At 46.0% G+C, this 23,461-nt stretch overlaps 1 protein-coding gene across 9 annotated transcripts in view; it reads left to right on the forward strand.

The window, feature by feature from the left end:
• The window catches only part of KALRN (kalirin RhoGEF kinase), a 1,598,314-nt gene extending 1,591,513 nt beyond the window's left edge, over window positions 1-6,801 (forward strand). For all 9 annotated transcript variants that reach the window (XM_078682047.1, XM_078682045.1, XM_078682043.1 and 6 more), the window contains 2 exons: window positions 3,284-3,422; window positions 6,105-6,801. In XM_078682047.1, coding sequence (XP_078538173.1) covers window positions 3,284-3,422; window positions 6,105-6,653 — 688 coding nt within the window. In that variant the 3' untranslated portion in view covers window positions 6,654-6,801. The remainder of the gene's footprint in view (window positions 1-3,283; window positions 3,423-6,104) is intronic.
• The last annotated feature ends 16,660 nt before the right edge of the window (window positions 6,802-23,461 follow it).

Consider the following 23,461-nt stretch of genomic DNA (forward strand, 5'->3'; position numbering starts at 1 on the left):
CAGGTTGATATAGTTTCTCCCTGTGCACTGAAATTCACTATACCAGCCACACCTCACAATCACCTGCTGGAATGTTGCTAGAAATACAGTGAAATGAACGCATGTTCGTCGTCATATTTGCCCTTCCTCCATCCACACTGCCACAAGCACAGTCAACGCAACCAGTCTCTGGCTGTGCGTGTGGCAAGCTTGCTCATCACAATTAGCAGGCAGGTCATATTTTTTAGGCACGTCACTTTGGCTTTGGCTTAAGTGACCTTTGAAATCCCAGGCCCCTTCTCATCCTCTGCTCCCTTTCTGTGGGTAGAGGGGCCAGTGAGGAGAGGTGCTGGAGAGGAGAGGTGCTGGAGAGGAGAGGGGAGCTGTGAAGGGAGGTGCTGGAGAGGAGAGCTGGAGAGGAGAGGGGAGCTGTGAAGACAGGGCCTTGTGTGAGAGGGGGGCCAGTAGATAGGGAGGCGAGTGAAGAGGAGAGATGCATAAAAGGGTCTGTAAAAGAGAGAGATACTGCTTCTACAGGAGGGGTGAGCTAGTGAGTGTAGATAGATGGGGAGCAGAGGTTAAGCGGAGGTGATGGCAGAGGAGGAAGTGAAGGTAGTGCCCAGGGTGATGGAGGAGACGAAGCAGGGAGAAGGTCTGGCAGGTGGATGAGGCTAGAAAAGGGAAAGCTCACAAGGAGAGGCTTACTACTGCTGGGCGTGATAGGCACATCCTGCAGTTCAGATACAGTCTCTCTAGGCCTTTTTAGTCGCTCACTTCAGTATTTAGGTGTCAAACTGATAGTATTAAGATGACACCTTTGCCCAGAGAGTGTTAAAAAGTAAAAATTACAAAACTACTGTCACAAAATGTCACACGTTACGCCACATATTTTGCTTGTGTTGATGAATAATTTAGACAATGCACCTGCTTAATTTGTGCCTGCCTTGCGTATAATTCCAGTGCCCGTGCATTAAATGGACGCGCTACCTCTGTCAACTTTTGAAGTTAATATGCACAGTGAGCCTGAAAGTATCTAAGTACTGTATTAAATTGCATTTCTGCAACATAATGAAGTTGTGCAGGATATGTAAGGCTTACTCAGCCGTCCATTCTCCTTCGCCTCCTGAGGGCGTTTTCCAAGAAAAATCTACAAACAGTAACCTATCAAGCCAGGCATGTTCATTTATTTTAAGACTATCAAGACTAACAGTTTCTATTGTGTTGTTAACAACCACTTGAGTTATATTTTTTGAAAGAGAAAGTTGGGTACCATCATGTGTAGAAGTGGAATAGTTACCTCCATAGACGAAATGAGGGGGATCTGTGTGACTAATTACACAACAATTTAAAATGCACTTACAAATTATTATCATCACACCCACATATTAGCAGAGACGAAAAAATCAAACACATGTGACTCAAATGTATATCAAGTTGCATTTGGAAAAAAGGGTTACAAGGTGTAAGAGACCCCATCATCCATACTGGAAAGCATTCGGCTGTATTAGAAAGATTGCAAGGTACGAGCTGCAAGTAACAAAAAGATCTCTGTGCCAAAAGGCTGGGGAGGGGTTTGCTTACATTAGCCGTGGCAATGCACCTCCACCCACGAAGACTCTGAGCCCTAGGGCACCTGAGGAAGAGGTGTCGTGCCTCATGGGTCCAGGAGGCAGCGGTACCCCCAGCGGGGGTGCGTACAAGTGTGCTAGAACATCCAGGGGAGAAACAGGACCCCCCTTAAACGAGGTTAGGATTGGATCTGTGCTTCTGTAGAGCGGCAGAACTTTAAACATACCTATTTTAAAGTGGAATACCCTGCTAAAACATTTTCTATTGATTTAAGGCTGAAAATGAATTCTTATGAGTAAAATACTGTGCCGCAAAAATGCCGCTAAATTTCCATATTTGTGCCGCTAAATTTCCATATTTGTGCTGCTAAATTTGCTAATCCATGCCGCAATATACTGGGGGGTCTGATATTACGACAACAATCACTGCAAAACCCCACAAGGTAAGCATAAGCAATGTGCTCTGCATTACGGTAGACATGGAGGAATTAGTGGTCTGCTCCAGACTGCAGTGCAAATATTTTTTTGTAACTTATACTGAAAAATACCAACGTTCATCTGATAAGTTTGCCACAGATTCTTTGAATATCAATGATTATCCCTATTTTACATCAACAGTGAGAAATTGTAATGAGGTTTTATATTGAGGATGTATATTCTAATATAAATGAATTGCAGTAATCTTTGCCCAATCATATTTGCTAGTAGGTAATATCCAACTTCATATGTTTCTTGATTCTTTATGCTTGCTATCAAGGGGCAAATAAAGTGGGCTGTGATTGTTCTGAGGGGCTTTCCAATCAGATGTGTCCAAAGGATTTCTGTGCTGTACCCTATGCCTGTATTGGTCAATCCGCCTTCGTATGATAAAGGCTAATGTATGTTTGCCTTAATTCATCCTTTCTGTTACGCTTTAGGAATGATGTATTCCTAAAATGTTCAGGGATGTACTAATTCCCGCATAGTAATTTTTATCTTGTAACAGATGGAATCAATTAAAGGAGCATTTCCCACTCCTAGATAATTGTCTTTTATACTTGATCAGCTAGGTGATGACAACATTCCCACTATGGCGAACTCTAGGGTTTCCATACTCACGATGATCAGATTGCCACTGTTGAGGAAGGAGGGCTGAGCTCTGCATGAAAGCGATGCCCTCATATTTCTTATTGCATCACATTTCCCCTCTGTGTTGCTTACAATAGTAGTAGGGACAAAAATATCCCATAAGATGGCGGGAGCACTAGTCATACATGAGCAGACCCAATGACCACAGACTGGGTCTGAGGGTTTGCATCCTTTCACCTGTCCTGAAAAGTAGGGTTAGCACTATTGTAAAATTAATGAAAAATAGTTTCTCCTGTCATTTCTTGTTTAATTTCAGAATAGCTTGTTCATAGTAATAACTCAATATGGAATCCACTCTCTTCTACTTTGTTTAAGTAGCCCTACATCATAGATGCTTTCTTTTTTCTGATTGTTATTGCAATAAAGCATTATGATTTGATGTAAAATGTACTCAAATATGGGCACATAACCTTAAAATAAAGTGTTAACTATAAAATCATCAAAACATTTTACGATGAAGACAAGACATATGTTTGCACCAAAACCTATATATCGCTCATGCGGGCTCTCTAAGAGATATACGTTTATGTTATAACTTTCCAAGATTAACAGCCAGTAGCTTGTTCATTTGTATGACATACTATGCTTATATTTTTGTTGTGCTTCAGCATGGATGATGGCAGGCTCCTTGATTACCTGATGAATCACGATGAACTCATGGAGGAGAAGGTGGCATTTTTCATCCGAGACACCATGGAGGCCTTACAGTATCTACACAACTGCAGAGTGGCACACTTAGATATCAAGGTGAGGGAGTGAAATGCAGGGGGCATCTGTTGTGCCAGTTGGGAGGGTCGCAGACATTAAAAAAAACAAAATGCATTTTCTAACCTGCGCCACCTGTCTTTATTTTACTGTGTGACCCAGTTTGTTGTTTTCCCACAAATGACCTGGCTTTTTAAAAAAAACTACAGTTTGAGGGATTCAAACTGGAGACCTTTTAGACTTCATGTAGCCTGTGTTTTTAAACTCCTCCTCTGTGACTTTTCAGTTTCAGTGCATCTGTATCCTCTGGTAAATCAAAAAATATTTCCCCCAGATTTGACTAAATTAGCATACACCAATGACTGTGCCTCAAAAGTGCTTTAGCCTGTTTGCAGATAAAGGGGATTTAAGAGAAATGTAATTCAGTGCTGAGCTACAACTTAACTCAGCGCATCTCCAGGTGTGTGTGACATTTGAAGTAAAGATATCCAGGCTTCAAATGATTTAAAATGAGGTTTAATCCTCAGAGAATGATCGCATCCATACAGGTTACACCATACCAAGCTGTCCAGCTCCAACTGCTACTTTTTCTCTTATGACCTATGTACATTCTACCAGATTAAGCAAGACAATAGATACAGAAAATGATATACAGACAATACCAACCATAGAGTAGAGTATTAGAAAGAAGATGAAAATAATTAGATATTACAGTTTGTCAGTCTTCCCTGCAAGCTTTGCATGAGTAGGAGAGAAGAGGTACAGGGGATCACCAGAGAAAAGATTCACTTTTTCCACAAAAAGAGACTATGGGGAACATCATGAGTACCCTGGTAGAAGAATACAGCAATACTCCCGGGGGATTGGCTAATACAACATGGTTATTTTGTTTCCGGGTGCAAACCCTGTAGAATCACATGACTCGGTACGTTCAAAACTGCAAAACCCAAAGTATTGAGATTTTTTCCTTCACAAATTTCGCAAGGTTTTCTCTTGCAAAATTTGTGTGTGGGAAAAACAATGGATCTGTGTAAAGTTTACCCGTGACTCTTAACCCCAATTTGGTTGCTAACTCCCATTTATATCAGAATCTAAGCGCAGCACTCAAAATGAGGACCTTCGTTTTTACAAACTTTTTGCATTTCACTGAAATCTCACTTGAGGTACTACTTATAAGAGGGTGTTTCTCCGTCTTTGGCAAGTAGATTGCTACCTCTACAATGTTTTCATCAAATAGGTAGGATGTCACTCCCCTCTGAATTATAACCTAGATAGGAAAAGTTAAAGCTACTATGATAAAATTGTTCACAATTTCGCAAATTTGTCTGCAATTCTAAATTGGTCGGTATCTAAGTATGAGCTAAATTAGTTGAGCAATTTCTGAGAAATTAAGAAGCAAATTTGCAATGACTTTTCAAGTGCCTTCAGAGTAAGGGCGCCAGGTTATGCTCACTTATACACAATAAAACAGAAAAAACTACTAGCACCTTGATTTTAAAGAGATTGCTCTATTAATTTACAACAAAATATTGTTGTTTTTTTTTTAATGGATTTGACATTAATGTTTTATGCTTTCTTGTTTGTGAATGTTGTGGAGACCAATAGGTGTGAAAGTTGTGGTTTCCATAACAAAATATATTTTAGTAGGCAGATTATGATATTCCAGATATAATTCTCATTAAAATTCTATGAGAGCATAGAGGCTAGACACAAGTAAGTGTATCTTTCAAAACAAAATAAATACTCTTAGTGGCTAAGACCTGAGGTGTCTGTTAATTAAGCTTTCTCTTCCACCACTCATATGCACTGGTATCCCTTTCCAATTCACTCAACGTGCCTTGGAACTTTTGTTGATGTGAATGATAACTTGTTGTTTGTTCTCCATTTAATTCACAAGCGCTGAGGTATGGGTCTGTGCCTATTAAAATGAAGCTTTTGCAAAGCCCTGGCTTGCATATTGGCACAGTTCATATATATGACCCATAACTGGGACCTGAGTGGTTTATAAATGTCCCCAGAACCCCAAGATGGTAATACAGGGCCATATTACACAGTACCCACTATGCATTTCTTATATTGCATGTTTATTTGGGGTCGTTAACTTGAAAAAGCTGTTTGCATCTAACCTATGTGCACAGATTGGAATTGAAAAGTTTAGGTTTACCTTTACAGAATAAAGTGTTGCTGAAACAATGGACAATGGTGAGGGTCAGTGGATTTATGTGATTTTTCCGACTGTCGTCTTTAGGATGCAATTTTAGGTTTATGGCATTTGCTGAATTATTTGCATATTTCACTAAGAATGTGTCTGAAGCTCAAAGGGATGAACATAATACTACCACAGAATACCACATCATTTTCCATTTTTGTGCAAAATTCAGCCAACCTTGTCACCTAATTCAGATAGCTTTTCCATCCAATCCTACGGGTCCTTACAACGTTAAAAAAAATCTACAAAGTGGATTGGGGGCTGTTATTATGATCATGAAACCCATACTTCACAGGGTTGCCTGAGAAATGTAGGCTTTTAAACCACTGCATTTTATGCACTCAAACACGCTATCATATTTTAGTTGTATATATATGTTGTGTGTTCCCAAGGTATATCAGTCACCTAGTCATTACTATTCATGCAATGATCTATAGAAATAAACAGATATGAATAACGTTGGCCAGAAGAAAAGTGAACTGATTTCCGATTCTCTTTCTTTTCCATTTCAACAGCCAGAAAACCTGCTAATAGATCTGCGGATCCCTGTGCCGCGGGTTAAACTGATCGACCTGGAAGATGCCGTCCAGATCACGGGACATTATCACATCCACCACCTCCTGGGAAACCCAGAGTTTGCAGCTCCAGAGGTCATCCATGGGACTCCAGTATCCCTCAGCACGGACATATGGAGCATAGGAGTCCTCACATACATCATGCTTAGCGGGGTGTCCCCATTTCTGGATGAAAGCAAAGAGGAGACCTGTCTGAACATATGCCGGGTGGATTTCAGTTTTCCTCATGATTATTTCTGCGACATCAGTCATAACGCCAGGGATTTCATCAATGTTATCCTTCAGGAGGACTTTCGGCGTAGGCCAACGGTGGGCACCTGCTTGCAGCACCCTTGGCTTCAGTCCCACAGCGGAAGCTATTCAAAAATTCCTCTGGACACCTCGCGCCTGGTGTGCTTCATTGAACGCCGGAAACATCAAAATGATGTGCATCCGGTCCCGACCGTGAAGAGTTTCATCACAAACAGAATCAACCAAGGAATCTTGTAGAGAAGATGTCTTTCCTGGACATGGAAACAGAGAACGCCCTGTTCAAATCCATCTACGCACACAAAATAGACACAATGCTGTGCCCTTCTCAACTAAGTCAAAGGGAACAAACTGTTGTAAAGTCCTTCAGCATAGGTGTGTGTGTGTACGCGTGTGTGTGTGTGTAAATATCACTCTGTTCCACAGTACACAAATGTGGATTTGATGGGCGGCTGGTTGGATTATCCCACATCTGAGTAGCTTGTTTCATGCACCAGCTGACAGATGTGAGGGGCGCCACCTGCCTGTGGTTTTATCCATTACTCTGAGGTTTGCCTAGTAGGAGGGCTATTGGCCATAGCCTCGGGATGTGTTGCAAGTGTCTTTTGCACAGGAACAGCCTTGCAGCGAGAGTCTTCCGGTGGCAAGGCATTGCCAAATAACTCTCTTGAATAAACAGAGCAAGTGGGGTGGACAGAGTAGGCAACAATCCTTCACAGCTGCTGCAGGAGCTGCAGCAGTGACTGGGAACAGAAGGCCTCACCATGATTGCCATAATGTGTCCGCTTAAAACCGTGCAGTGTTCAATGGTGCCAATGAAAGTGAGCTGGCAGCAAAGCGTCCCATGGATGCACTGATCTCTTGCTATAAAGAAACAGTACAACCAGAACTGTTGAAATATAACATTGACTGTTTCTCCCTATTCAGCCATCTCCCTCATGGTCTAGGCCCAAGGGCTTCCTATTAGTAGGATGTGGCTCTTTCCCCTAGCCCCACCACATTTATCCAACTCCTTCAGCTGAAGCCCAACCATCTGCCTTTTTTATGCTATTCACCAGATGTTCCCAGGATGTGGAATATATACACCCAAAAGAGGGATAAAATACACAGTACTTCTGCAAAAATGACATGCGAAGAACGTGGGGAGGGGGTCAACTCACATTGGATTTAGAAATGGAGGAGTGAGGAAATATTCCAGGCAACGTGAAGTACTTCACCTCAAAATCTAAGGTGCCAGAGCTAAGGTTAACATACGGTGCCCAAATCTCTCAGTCATTTCGACGAAGCGCCACTGTTCCCTATGCACACATTTTGTAAAACGTTGTACAGAATGCTATTATAGAGCTTCTGCATATTAAATGTGCAGAAATGGTTTCCTGGTTCATATCCTTGAACATTGGTTTCTCCAGTCACATTGTGAGATGCGCCATTCCTTTCACCATCCCTCCACGTGCTGCGAGAACCAGACCATTCGCGAATCGAGCTTAACGAAAGGCGCCTTTGTACATAACCAGTGTGCTGCTTCCATTATGTGACTTTATAGATAGATGCCATCAGACCAGACTGTTACTGAAGCCAGTTTTGAAATAATAAAATACATCTTTGTTAATACCGTACTGGCATGGGGTGAATTAGATTTTTAAAATTGCTGTGCCACATTGCCCTTATGTTCCACGTCTGACACTGAAAGTCAATTGAATAATCACTGGAGTTTTGCTTTAACATATTCATCGATCATGGACCTTAAAGTTGAATTCTGTATTTTTTTGAAAATATATCATTTTACTGTTATACAGTATTACAAGCTTTAGTTTACCTAAAATCAAATGGAAAATGTTATTCATATTAAAATAAAGAAAAAGTTAACACGTGTTTTCAGATACCATAATGCCAAGGTGTAGGGTGCATTGGTTGTGATACTGGGGCGCCTGTATGTCATAAAAAAAGCTCAAAATGGAATCCCTGTGCTGTTGTTTCTCATTAGGGCTCTTTCCAGCCTCTGTGGTTGGTGTTGGGTGATGTAGACGTTTTAGAATCAGAAGATTCGCTTCTCATTCTTGGCTGTATTTTCTCGTCTTTTTCATGGTTGAGAGCATCAATCCGAATGTGACCATTGTACGCTGCAGATTGCCTCAGGACAACGAGCACTTTTATTGAAACACCAGATGGATTTAGGTTGTGCGGTAAGTCACTGTGAAAGATATCAGCCCGGAATCTGGAGTTTGCACGAGGATGTGCCTCAGCGTGCCCACAAGCATCCATAAATAGGTCAGTCTCTATGTGGAGTGGTCCTTGATTGCTTTTGTCAATTTCCTATCAATGGAGCCAATCGGCGCCTCCATTGATGGTATCTTGCTTGCTAAGTGGCTAGTTGTTTGCTGGATCTGTATTGATGGCATCAACTCCTAATCACATAGCAAGCTGCTAATGCATTTGCATCACTAGCAATAAAGGTCAGGCTGAAGTTAGTACCAGAGAGGGGAGAGCGACTGTAACCATGTGCCAAACACCCGAGCCACACAGTCACGGTGAATGAGTGGGAAATTCCTCACAATCAGTTAATGATATTAGAAAATTATACGACTTTACAGTTATTAGGACTACACGTATTACTAATGCTGTTGCCATTAACAATTCAGCATTATTGTTTTTATCACCGTCATCATTATTTTTTATTATTATAAATATTACTATTATTATTATCCAGATACACCATCCATCCATCCAGACACTTATGAATGAGACATCGTGGGAAAGGCCTCTTTTCACCATTGCGTTTGTCAGAAGTCACATGTACACTATACCGTTCTTCAGTATCTCTTCTCTTTCAAGGTTATGTAGTGCTCAAAAAAATTGAGGTGAGCTTCAAGTAATATTTTTGTGACCACTGAGATAGATGGCAGTTGCTCTGGATTGCTGGGATGGGAGCCTCTCTCTCTGTGATGAGATTGCTTTTCGGTTTCAGGTCTTCTTGTGAAATGGCGTGCCCAAGGTATTCTGCTCTGCATCTTCCTACATTGCACTTCCTTAATTTAAGTATCAAATCATTCTTAGATACCTTCTTTGTACCTGCCACAAACTGCATATGGGAACAACATATCACCTCCAAATACAAAAATATAATTTAAAGCACCATGACTCCCCATCTAGGTGCAGCGGTTGAGGCATCATTCTTTAAAGTCTGTAGACACCAATGACAAATTGAATGGCACTCTTAAAACTGGAATTATCCTCCCTTATGACAAAAGCCTGTATACATCTAGAATCCTGATAAAGACCACCTCATACTATGCTGCTGGAGGACCAAGCATTAAAACCAATCTTTCACCCATCAAGGCCATCTTTCGTGATGCCAGGAAACGTAGGGATGCCAGGCGGCGTTCTCGTTAAAGCTTTATTTTGTTTCTCGGTGACTAAAATTGTTGACAGCACCTCTTATCAATTCTTTGCCATAACTTCTTTACTTTTGTAACCCAACTCATGCTCATTGAATCTCAACACCTTTATCACTTTTGACCATTCCATTCTTTATCTAATCCAAAGTTATTTATAAAACACTAAAAGCATAAAGATCTGGAAGCATTGGACAGTGATCCAGAGTAGACCGGACAGCCCCAAAATAAAAGATTGTTTACGCTGTCCATAAAAATACATAGTGACCCCAATGAATAGTCATTTGGTATTACCAATACTGGCTGGATTGGTGATTACGCAAATCTGGGTTTTTCTGCTCAATTACAAGCTGAAACACAGCATGCAAATCTTTATTGTAAGTGATAACAGTTTCGGTATGACCATTGTGCTGAAGCTGTAAATAATCCCAGGGATATTGACTAAATACAGTACATTTCCACCCGTGGAAATTAATATGAAATTACAAGGCTGTTGGATCAATGAAAGAGAGGGAGAGTAGGACCGTTTGATACTCATGCACCATCTACTCTTACATAAGAATGATACCACCAATCATAACAGTATGAAACTTGCATCCACATCAAATCAGATCCACCTGTATGGAGAACCCAAAAAGAACAAAATTAAGGGCTACATGTATCAATATTAGGAATAGTGATGACCTAATTGCAATTTAATGTGAATTGCAATTAGTTAATTGCTATTCCTAATGTATGAAGCTTCCATGAGTTTCATTTAGCGATTCCTATGGAGACGCAAATCGATCTATCTCATTAATATTAATGAGGTAGGTTGCAATTGGCGAACCACTAGGAATTGGTAAAATCACGGCGATGGTGGCCTGTTGGGGTCAGCAGACCATGTCCGTCTTTGCTTTTAAATAAAGCATTTTTTTTTAATGCAGCCTGTTTTCCCTAAAGGAAAACTATTTGCGTTTAAAAGAAAAAAATGTCTGTGGGACCACTGCCTGCTCTTAAAAAAACGTTTTCGTCACCATTCACAAAGGGGACGGGGTCCCTTGGGGCCCCCTTCCCATTTCCTAATGTGTTACCATCAGATTGAATCTGATGGTAAACTGTAAATGTTTTGCGACCGGTATTTGGTTGCAAAACATTCATACATACCTCTGTGATTCGGAAGGGACGCAGTAACCGCAAGACCCTTCCTAATACTGAATCGCAAACCCATTTTGCGATTCGGTAACAGGTTACCAAATCGCAAAAAAAGAGTTTGGTACATAGGAAATGCCTTTTTTTGCGTTCGCAAACAGGCCGATTCAGTGAATTGGCCTGTTTGCGAGCGCAAAATAGCTTCATACATGTGGCCCTAAATATGGTAGCGCACCTTAAATATTATGTTACATTTGTATATCAACCAAAGACATAACTACGTTTTCGATTCTTAAGCTCAGTTTATTTTTTTAATAAACGATACAGCAGTGAGAGCCTAGTTTTTGGTCCTTAGTAACAAATTTGTTTTTAAAGGTCCTGTTAGAAGCCCGGAGACAAGAAAATCATTGAACAAAAGAAGCAATGTTACATGGTCAAATCAATATTTATTGGTTATGTCTTTGGTTGATTTATCAATAGGACATAAACAATTTGAGGTGAGCTATCATGGTTAATATTGCCAAGGTTTCACAGTAGCACAGGTCAGTATTCCTACGTCTGGGAACCCATCAACTTCCTAAGTGACAAGCATTTCATAGTTTTTTTGCCATTGGTCAAGGGCTTAGCTTAGCCCATGATATTGGGGTGGAAGGTGAATCTGAAGTTTCCCAACTAAAAAAAGATATGCGGCAGAGTGGAGGGATGAGATGACCAAGGCTTGGTTGGAACGGACTGTTCCTATGAGGAACAGGGTCAATACTGATTTGCATTAGGTGGACCTCTGTGTAAGGTCCCGATCAAAATATGTAACAAATGAATACTTCTTTGTCAAGGATGATGAGAAAACCCAACAAAAACATAGGAAACCCGACTCGGGGACCCCAGACCCAACTCTCAAGCCAAGAAAGCATTTATTGGGGATGGTGGTCAAACCCCAAACTCACCCTGGACGCTACACCCCTGCCCTCGGAGATTGTAGTACTAGGCTTCTGTATATGAAACATCCAACATGGAAAGAGGTATGAGTGTAGTTGAATGAACCACCGTCACTGATTTTGTAATTCGGTACACACCCAAACAATACACCCCTGACTAGTTCTTTACTCGGGAATAACACAAGCACACAGGCTTATGGGTTCACTAGTATCAGTGACCACTACCTCTGAACTGGGAGAAACAACAATGTAACGCTGTACGTCAAGAAACCACTCTGTACATCAATGAACCACTCTGTACAACATACATATTCATTATTTTTTTATTCTGTAAACTGTACCCAGCGCCCGAGAACTAGACAAACAAAAACGCCTGGCCAGAAGATGGACTTTCAAAGTATGTAACTGTAGCATTACTTAACTTTTTTCTTCTTTTTTTAGAAGTATGTTCTCGAACAGGCCAAGGGACATGTGCTGTATGGGCTGATATTCCCCTTCCTTTTGTGGGGAGGCCTGTGTGAAGGTGGGAATGAAGGTGGTTAATGGTGCAATGGAAAGAGCGATATGGTATCTTACAGCACAGTAGAGAAAATAACTGACTTCCAGGTAATTCAATGCAGAGCTCACGAATGCAGGAGCTTCTACGACATGCAGATTCGGGCGAGAATGCATGCAGTCATGTGATTCAGAGCACAGGTTTTGGAGAGAGGAAGGTGTCTGAAGGACCGAGTTAACTATTACCAACGGATCCCTCTGTATCTTGTGCACCAGCTGCTTCTTTGATTTGTTACTGATCGTTGGGAGGGCAGAGAATCATAATTCTTGGTTTCCCTATGATGCCAGTGAAGTTGACTGCCCATTGACAAGGTTCAACATCTGCCGATTCAACTCCTGCAAGGTCCACATTATGTCAGTATCAGGGAACGTGCCAGATATTTCCTTCTCAGTTGGGGAGGTGAGGTGGGCTCCAACCTGCAGGGTCTTCCGCTGACTCAATTGCCAGAACAGTCTCACCCTCCATGCCTTTAATCTGAAAAGGTACAATGTCCTCTGGGTGAGACTGGGCCACGACATCCTCACAAACATAAATTGGCACTACAGGGATAGATGGTGGGTCTAAGGTGCGGTGGGTTCATGGAGAGGAGGCAGGTAATGTCGCTGTCAAGATGACAGGTGCTGAGGGAGCATTGGTAGTGGTGGTTGCAGCTGAGGTGGAAGTGCATGTTGCAGTGAAAATGGTTCTGACAGTTGCAATTGAGGTGTTAGCAGCGTGGTTGCAGCTCTACTTGCAACAATGACTTCAGTTACATTGGCTGCAGTGCTAGATGCTTTATTGGCTGCAGTGGTGGAAGCAGTCTATACATTTGTGCCTTCTGAGTTACAGTGGAGGATATTGTCTCCAGTGGTGGGTGCCTCCTTGGCTGAAAGTTTGGGTGGGAGGGCAGTCAAGGCTCAAGTGTAGTGTTTTTTCCTGGTTGTTGTGGTAGGCGTAGACTTGGCAATAGTAGTGGGTGTTTGTGTCTTTCCTTGCCTGCAGTCGAGGGTGCTGTCTTGTTAACAATAGTGAATGTTTTGGGTGCACTAATTGGGGCAGTTGAGTTGGATGGGCCTTCGTCTCCATCCAACTCTTAATGGGGTGAGCCACAAGCAAGTGAGTGTCACATGGCTGTACTTTAGTAGGTACAGTTATTAATTAATCAAACTGCATACAGGTGACACCCAAAGGATGTGCCCTTATGTTGCATATTTGTGGACTTTCTCTGCAGGTGATCACTGTGAGGAAGTATGTATCTGATTGTGACTACTAGCTGCAGATTCCTTAACGTAGAATTATCCCCCAGCGTGAGACTAGATCCGGAAGTCTTTTCTGCCACAGCATCCCTGCACGCCGGGGGGACGGCACCACGTGACTCCGCCCTGATGTTGTGCGCGTCTGTGATGTCAGCGAGGATACATAAGTCCCACCCCGGCGCACCTATGTCCGTTTTGTCTCTTTTCCGCGTGCAACACGGATCTGGATTGTGTCCTGGCCTGTTTTCAGGCCTTCTCTTTTTACGCTTTGGCGTTAGTGGAACAGTGTGCGAATGACTTTGGGCTTCAAGACGTGTACCTCCTGTGCACGTCCCATGTCAGCGACGGACCCTCATCCGATTTGCATGTGGTGCCTATGTGAGTACCACGACTCGGAGGAGTGCGACGCCTGCCAGTACCTTAAGCCTAAATCACGGCGGGAGCGCCGGTTGAAGTTGCTGTCGGTGTGCTTGGCCACGTTGGTGTCATCCCAGCGCCCGTCCCCTACCTCGGAAGCAAAGAGCTGCCGGTTTCGTCTGCGACGCCGTCTCTCGCCACGACCCCAAGGGCGTGGCTCACCAGCCGGTAGGTCCTTCAGTTTGTCTCCGAGGCCCTGTCATCCTTCGGTAGTGGGCGCACTCTCCCCCCTCCAGGACATGCGCCCCCGCTTGTCGCCTTCCTACTCGCCGTTTCCCGGAGCAAGGGCGACTAGGGCCTAAATTACAGCCTACGCTGCGGCTCTGCAGTCTTCTTTGGCCCTTCCTCCACCTCCTGAAATGTCAGCGGATCCCTTGCCGTGCTCGGAGACTTCCAAGGAGTCGCCGGCGTCTCAGGCGCTGAAGGTTTCGACTTCAGGTCGTAGGAGGTTGGTGTCATCGAGATGCGGTCCTTCGGGTCTCCCCTTTTTGGCGCCTGGCATCCCTGCCTCACTGCAAATCCCTACGGGGCTCCCTGTGGTGTCGCAGGAGATCGCCGGGACTCAAGGCTTGCCCCCGAGTTCCCCTAGGTCCTCTGAGCAGGTGGTTGCCTCACCAGGGGCCGAGCCGGTGCCGTTTCGGCACCGGGAGCCTTCCTCCCTAGCTCCGGTGGAGTCACTGGTGGGGGCTGGGACCTGGGGTGCTTTCCCGAGTCCCCCTCAGTCCTTGACGGGGCGGCTCCTTCGCCGTTCCGGCGTCAACCCCGCTCCTGGAGAGCACGTGGTGGCAGAAGTCGAGCCGGTGCCCCAAGTGCCCACTCTGGCACCGATCAACTTCGATCAGGCGCCTGTGGCGGACTCCACGGAGCCACCCCGGCGTCTGGTTCTGGATTCATCTCATGAGGTCCCTTTTTCTCCAGAGTTCTGTCATCTGTTGGTGTGTTCCTCCCCGGAGACAGGGCGCTGTATTGTTGCCTTTCCACCGGCATCTTCCAGGGAAGGTTCCTCGCCGTCCCCACGGTATAAATCCTCGAACCCTTATTTCTGTGGCTCGCGGCTGGCTTTTCCACCGGCCTCTCCACCTTCCCCCGAGGCCCCTCAGGTTCACCATTCATCTGTGGATCCTCCACTATTCCGGGGTGGTCGACCCCTCCTGGGGATGGACGGCTCAGTCTGCAGCCGTCGCCCACGGAGGAATTACTTTCCCCTCTGCGATGCCCTACTGAGGCCAGTGTTGCCTTTGTGCGGGCTATTTCCACAGCCGCTGGTATTCTGTGGATGGGTGAATCTGTCACTCCGTTTCCCACGGACAACCTTTTGGAAGTTCTCCACCAGGGCTCTGGTGGACGTGAGTTGTTCCTTCCTTTTGAAGCGTCACTCCACAATTCTCTTATGGGAGCTTGGGGGCGTCCTGCCACGGGCGATCCGGTGCCTCAGGTGCTCCTGCATCGCCCCGCTCCGCACGACCCTGTTTGTCATCCTTCCACCCTTCTACTCGAGGCTCTCTTCTGCGGAATGCCTTTCCGTGTTTGCCTGTGGTGGTGTTTCCTCCGTCTCGGGAGACTCGGTGGTTGGATTCGTGGGGGCGTAATGTCTTTGCTTCTTCCAGCGCTGCCTTGCGGGCGCTTAACACTTTGTGTGTGTTGACCAGGGCTACTGCCGGCCTGTGGGACTCTGTTGAGTCCCTTCTTTCTGATGTCTCCAATGAGGATGTCCGTGCTGATCTGCGGGGGCATGTGTTGGATGGTAGGGAGTTGGCCATGTTTATTCGTCGTGCGGCCTTGGATGTTGCCGATGCTCTCGGCCGTTCTTTGGCGCCACCTCTGTGGCTCTTCGTCGCCATGCTTGGCTACGTGATGCTGTTTTTCCCGATAATATTAGAGAGCGTCTGGTTGATCTGCCCTTTGACGGGGTCCTTCTGTTCAATACTCATGCAGACTCCGCCATTTAGCGTCTTCTCGCGGGTCTCCGTCCTCGTTCTCCTCCGCCTCCTCCTCAGTACGTTGGTTTGTTGATCCTCCGGGTCTTGGTGGGAGGTGTTATCCCACTTGCTCCTGGTATCTGGGGTTGGAGTGACTGTTACACTTTCTGTGTGGTTTGCTGTGCCCTTGGTTCTTCAGTTGGCTACTGATTCAGCCCCCCCTTTTTTGTCAAGAGTATACTTTTCGGCTGCTTTCTGTAGTTCCTGCCGCGGGTTTATAGTTTTGTTCTCTGATGCGGGATTTCTTCTCTTAGAGTGGTTCCCATAATTTTCTTGGGACATGTCGTACCCCATGTGGGGTACTTGTAGCTATTGCATAGCTCTGTCTTTTGCTGGGAGGGTGTGGACTCTCCTTTGCGGGTTCTTACCTTTCCTGGTGTTGTTGTATTCTGCTGGTGCGGTTTCTTGATCATTGCCTGGGCGTAGCTGGCGCTGCTTCAGTTCTGTCTTTCTAGGTATCTGATGTATAGACTGACTGGCTTGGTATGCCATCTTCGACGTTGTGCTGCAGTGTTTCCCCCTCCTGTCCTCCAATTCGGCCTGGTCCTCTATCTAGTGTTCCAGGGGGGATGATTTCCTGTGTTGACGGCTGGGTCCGTCCTACTTGTTCCTCCTCTTATCTTCCAGCTGGTCCCACTTTTTTCGTGGGTGGGTTTTTGTCTGGAACGGTCCCCTTCTTGGGGTTGTCATCCCCTGGCCCTTGCCTTTGTTTGGAGCTTGTTGTGGTCTGGCACTCGGCTCAGGCGCATCTCTGCGGTCAGCTGCACCGCTTGCTCTGCTGGTCTTCGACCGGAGACTCTGACATAGGTCCTTGTGCTCCTACTTTTGTTTTCGCTGGGGCTTTTCGAAACTACGCCTTTCTTCCCACGTCTGTCTCGTTGCCTGAGGCGTTATTTCTGCCTTGCTCGTTAACTTCAGGCTGTGACAGGTTCAACTGTCCCTTTCACTGTGTGTGTTCCAGTGGAGGGCTTTGCTTCCGTTCTGCCTCTTCTCCTTGGAGTCTTGTGATGATTCTTCTTCTGTATTCCTCTGCCTTTGTCTATTCCTCTGGGCTTCTGGTGGGAGTTCCTGGTGCCTTGACAGGGCTTGGGGTGTACTGTCCTCCCTTTGTCTTGTCTAGCTTTCTTTGCTTGGTGGGGTCTAGGCCTCCCCTCTCATCTCCTCTCCTTAGCACATCCCATGTGGGGCTCTGTGTTCTTTTGAGCTGGTGAGGTCCTCTTCTGCCTGGAGGGGGGCTGGGTTTCTCCCTGTCCCTATGGCGCATCCCCTGTGGGTCTCTGTATTCTTCCAGGCAGAGGGGGCCCTCTCGCAGACCCTCCTCCCCTTTGGGTATGGCTAGGGTATCTATTCTGCATTAAGGAATCTGTGGCTAGTAGTCTCTATTTGATTTTTGATTTGATTTGAGTTAGATTTCTAAAGCGCGTAGCTACCCGTGGGCGTCCCAGCGCTAACACTCGTCATGCTAAATCCAGGGGAAGAAGTTTCAGGGGAAGAGCCAAGTTTTCACTAGCCTACGGAAAACCAATAGATTGGTTTCCCTCCGGATATTGAGGGGTAGGGCGTTCCAAAGTTTGGGGGCATTGTAGGAAAAGAGACGCCCCCCCGAACGTGCTCTTTTTATTCTAGGGACGCTAGCCAAGGAGAGGGTGTTGGATCTCAACTGCCTACTGCCTTTGTGCGGTTTGATGAGGGGAGTCAGGATAGGGGGGCCCTTACCGTGAAGGATTTTATGGGAGATGCAGAGGGTTTTAAAGATGATTCTTTCTTGGATTGGGAGCCAATGTAACAAATTGAGAGCGGGTTTTGCGGAGCATCTAGGCTTCGTCGCAGTGAGCAGCCTAGCTACTGCGTTCTGGACATGTTGGAGCTTATTAATACCCAATTTTGGAGCACCCAGAAACAAAGCGTTTCCCTAATCTTGAGATGATACGGCCTTGAATGAAGAGGTTCCTGGACTGAGGAGGTATCAAGGGGAGGATTTTGCGTGCCATGCGCAGGAGGCCAAAGCATGTTCCAGCGGTTTTCCTGGCTTGCGTCTTAAAACTGAGGTCCTGGTCGAGCCAGATACCTAGGCTTTTTATTTCCTTTTTCGGAGTAGGAGATGTTCCCATGCAGGGTGGCCACCCAAACCTAGTGGGGAGTTTGGAAGGATCACCCAGTAGTAGAATCTCTGTTTTCTCCCCGTTAAGTTTAAGGAGGGAATCACTCATCCATTTTGAAATGTTCTGGAAGCAAGCGGCTAGGTTGTCCTGGCATTGAGCCAACTGATTTAAAGAGACGACCAGTTGGGTGTCGTCAGCGTACATGACTACCTTCATACCGAAGGGTGTCACGATTTCTTCCAAGGGTGACATGTACACATTAAAAAGTGTGGGGCTCAGGGAGGAGCCCTGGGGAACCCCACACTGAAGGGGCAATGCTCTGGAGTGACCATGTCCATCAGCTACTTCAAAGGTTCTGCGCTCCAAAAAATATTTGAGCCAAGCCAGGGCGGGGCCAATCACTCCAGCCCTACTTAGCCGGTGGACAAGGATGGCATGGTCCACCGTGTCGAAAGCGTCGCTAAGGTCCAGGATGATCACTGCCACTGATCCCCCTGCGTCCAAGATGGTTCTCGCTTCTTCGACCACTACTATGAGGGCGGTGTCCGTGCCCTGCCCTGGTCTGAATCCTGTCTGGGAGAGACGCAGGAGGCCATTGGACTCCAGAAAGGTAGAGAGCTGATGATTAACAAACTTTTCAGCCACCTTACTAATTCCAGGTAAGAGTGAGATTGGTCTGTAGTTGGCCAGATCAGATGGGTCAAGATGGGATTTTTTTAATAATGCTTTAACAGTGGCGCTTTTCCAATTGGGGGGGACAATGCCTTGGCTAAGGGAGGAGTTTATTAAGTTGATGAAAAGGGGGGTCACCGTGGGGGTTACCAGTTTTAATTTATTAATGGGTGCTGGATCTGTCGGTGCTCCACTCTTGATTGAGTTTAGAGTCATAAGAAACGTCTCCTTAGTTAGCTGGGAAAATAAGTCCAGACAGGGAGTATCAGGTGCCGAAAGAGGGGAAGGGAGATCTAGAGGAATGTTGGGAATCGGAAGGGTTTTTAAGATGGTAAGAATCTTGGAGGAAAAAAACTCAGCTAGCTGACTGCATCTTAGACCTGAGGGCTCAGCGGTTGGTTGTGGGTCTGGAACTTTCATCAGCGATCTGATGTTACGGTAAGTTTCCCTTGAGGAGTTAGCCGCGGCTTGAATTTGTCCTTCAAAGAAGGCGGCTTGGGTATTTTTTATGCTGGTTTTATACAGCTTCATGGCCGCTTTGTATTCTCCTTTGCTCTTAGCGGCCCAGTCCTTCCTCCATAAGCGTTCAAGCTTTTTGCATTGTTTCCTTAGTTCGTGCAGCTCTGGTGTGAACCAGGAGGATTTAAATGATCCCTTTTTATTGGGGAGAGGTTTATTTGGCAGGACTGAGTCTAGAGATTTTTCGATCCAGGTATGAAGCTTCTGATCCGCTAGGGCGGGGTCTGATTCGAGGACTGGCATAGTGGCTTCAAGTTGGTGTGTCCAGGCTTCTATATCTAATTTCGCCCATGGGCCGGATAGGGCATGAGGAGGGGGTCTTCTTGGGGTTCGGTGAAGATTTGGTACTTGAAGGGGATTAAATAATGATCTGACCAGGGGATAGGAAGGGGCTCATCTGCAACTAGTTCGGGGAAAGTCAAAAAGATGGGGTCCAAAAGATGACCTTTAATATGAGTAGGCCGAAAGTTTTTCAGGTGAAGGTTATAGAAGCCCAGGTCTAACGTTAGGTCTTCCGTCACTTTATCTGTCAGGTCATCAAAATGGATGTTTACATCTCCCAAGATAGTAAAGTTGGGGGATACACAGGCATAGGAGGTGGCAGCTTCCAGCAGAGAGCTGCAAAACTGTCCTTGTGCTCCTGGAGGGCGGTAGACAAGGATACCCGAGAACGATTTTAGTGGGGAGAGTTGGATCGAAAAGTGTGTATTTTCACAGTCCTGGACCGGGGTGTCTATGAGACGACAGGATAGGTGATTTTTATAAATAATCGCCACTCGCCCTCCTATTCCGGAAAGTCTGTCGTGACGCTGGATTAGATAGCCTGACACTAGAGTTTGAACTATGTCTGGGTCTGATTCTGCGGATAGCCATGTTTCAGTAAGAAATAGCGCCTCTAGCTCTAAATCTTGAAGAAGCAAATTGATTTCTATACCATGTTTGGGTAGGGACCTACAGTTAAGTAGGGCCATCTCTACCCAATATTTCTTTGGTGTAGTGAAAGGTGTTAAGGTATATGCACAGTGTGAGCAGTTCATTTGTCGTTCTTCTAAGGAGAGCGAATGGAGGCACGATGTGGCGGTGGTTTTCCTCAGCTGAAGGAGGGTTTCTCGAGCATAAATAATGGGGGGCATGGGGGATGGCATATAGGTCCCAGGCCTGTGGCCCGGTCTATCTGCGCGTCCTGGGAGGTATGGTCATTTATGCTGGGGATTGGTGGGAGGGGCAAGCACTAGTCTGCTGACCCACTCCTCATCCAAGATGGCGTCCCCCCTCCTAACTGCAGCACCAACTCGGCTGCAGCGGTGTAAGAGGAGCGTGAGGCGCGTGGGGGGTAAGTGCGGCACTAAGCGCACCAAGACTTCTTTAAAAACAGTTTCTCCAAAGCAAAATAACACAACAAAAATGACGGTGCTATATTTTTAAAATACAAGATGTACTTCCCCGGCTTCCGCCTCAGGGATTCTAGTGGCAAGTCTTGCGCTTGAGTGGCAGTGCGTCTCTTATGCTGGGGATTGGCGGGAGAGGCGAGCACTAGTTTGCCGACACACTCCTCATCCAAGATGGCGTCCCCCCACCTAACTGCAGCACCAACTCGGCTGCGGCGGTGTAAGAGGAGCGTGAGGCGCGTGGGGGGTAAGTGCGGCACTAAGCGCACCAAGACTTCTTTAAAAACAGTTTCTCCAAAGCAAAATAACACAACAAAAATGACGGTGCTAAATTTTTAAAATACAAAATATCAGATGTACGCATTACTTACCTTCGGTAATGATGTATCTGGTAGATACAATTCTAGCCACAGATTCCTTCACGGCCCGCCCTTCCTCCCCGTTCTGCGAGAACCATTGAGTTGGTCATCAGTACTCGCCTCCCGGTGGGGGGCTGTGTCTCCTGTGAGTGCCTTCTTTTGCTCTTGATGGGTGGCTCCGTCTGGTTGCGGTTCATTCCTCCTCTTGGTTCTTGGAGGTTGGGGATACAGCGCTCTTTTGACCCGCAGCTCTGGCTACTCCAGGTTTGGGGGGGGGGGGTTTGCCTTCAATCTCTGTCCTCCCCTTCCCTCCCTTCCCTTCCTCTTGCTGCTAGGCCTCTCTGCTAACCTCTGAATAGGGGTCCTCTGGCCATGCCTTGCCCTTGTTCCTTGGGGGTGGTTGCCCTCTATGCTGGGGTGGCTTGGAGGGTAGTTGTTCTTGTTTGTCGTGAGACTGACTCCCCTTCCTTGTTTATGGATGTGGGTGGTAGGCTTGCTACATGGGTCATGGCTTTTTACGCATGCTCCTTGTCTCCGGGACAAGGGGGGGAAAGGGGGAAGGCTGTCTACATACTGGCAGGGTGGCTTCTCAGAGCTCTGCTCTGTTCTTTTTTCTGCCCCTGCCTTCCGACACTGCAGTGTTGCACTGTTCCTTATGGTGTCATTTGTTTCCATTCTTTTTTCTGCTCTTTCGCAAACTGTTCCCATGCTCCCACAGTTTTTTGTCTGGTGGCTCCACGTTGTGGTGCGGAAAAGTTCTCCGAAGAAAACTGACGTAGGCGCGCCGGCGTGGGACTTTTGTGACCTCGCTGAAGTCACGTATGCGGAGGATGCCTGGGCGGAGTCGCGTGATGCCACCCCGCCCCTGAAGCGCAGGGATGCTGTGGCAAAAAGTTTCCGGATCCAGTCTCACGCCAGGGGATAATTCTATGTGAAGGAATCATCTCTACCAGATACATCGTTACCGAAGGTAAGTAACTCGTATTTTTGTACGGAAGCCATGGCATAAAGGCAGCTCAATACAGTCATGCTCAATTGTGAGTACTGCTATCCACCTGTGGCTCATGTGGAAACTATTACAGTGATCAGTATTGCAGTTACCTATAGAAAAATACTATTCTCAGGACAAAGGGGCCTACTATACCTTGCTCCTTAGAGGGCCTTACATCCGCAGAACCCATCTGTGTACTCTTGTAATAGACTCCAGCTGCATACCCCACTGATACGACTAGTCAGTGATAGCAGGAATGCTCAACATATTAAACACCTAGTTCAGATCGACCAAATTCAGCTGCGTTTATGAATTATGGGACTGTCCTCTGCGAGTAACCTTTTCTTACTCCCTCCCTAGGGGGAGGTTCGGCTTGTTGTTGCTCCCTTCCTTCCTTTCTGGTGATTGGGTGATGAATTCCTGGGTACTTCTGCGCCCCTGCACCTTGGTCTCCAATGTGGGGTTCGCTCGTGCTCTGCTTCCTTGTGTGGCTTGCACTTCTGGCTCTCGCAGTCCTTGGGGTTGAGGCCCCTTGGCTGGGTCTCGACCCTCAGTGTCAGGGACTGTCCGGGACTATGTGGGGAACACAGTCAGGGACTTGAGCAAGGACTGGGAACTGGGTAGAAAACTTACAAAGGAAGAGGAGTACAGCGCTGCCCAGGATCATAAAGGAGTCAGAGGAGAAAAAGGGATCCAAAGGGGAAGCCTGTACAAGTGAACAAGATGGGTAAGACTTAGAAAGGAAGGGCACTCACAAAGCAATTTAGCATTCAGAATAACTACACCCAGGATGAATGTGCAAGACATATATATGAAACAACATTAACAATAAAGGGGGGTGTGGGGTAAAGCACCCAGGAGCTCCACACGGGAAGACTGAAGCTCAGTAAGTTTCTTACCCACAATTGCTGTTACAGATACTGACTGCAAATACCCACATGTAGGATATGGATACAAAGGCAGGGTCTGTGGAGCTTATACCTATGGCGATGTTATACATGTAACTCAAAGACAATACTCACAGTGAACAAGAAACACCACCTAGGTAGTCAGCTGTGCCCACGGATCCTGGCGATAAAACAGGAACGCGCAAGGCAGTAACAGCAAAGGGGTAGAACTAAACACAAGCACAATTGACAAGGAGCTAGCAAGGAGAAGTGCTTAACAGGAAAGGAAGGAAATGACTGGGCATACTTGGCAGAAAGCAGGTAACAAACATACAAGGTAACAGAAGTAAGACAGCAGAATAGAAAAACAGCAAACTAGAACTGGAACCAAGGAAATGGGAAGTAAGGCAGGGACTGGAAACGGATATACAGAAGGAGAGGCTACAAGGGTATACTAGAATAGTGCAGGTTAAGGAATCAAGAAA

This window comes from Lissotriton helveticus, chromosome 3_1, assembly GCF_964261635.1.
Source record: "Lissotriton helveticus chromosome 3_1, aLisHel1.1, whole genome shotgun sequence".
NCBI classification, from domain to species: Eukaryota; Metazoa; Chordata; class Amphibia; order Caudata; family Salamandridae; genus Lissotriton; species Lissotriton helveticus.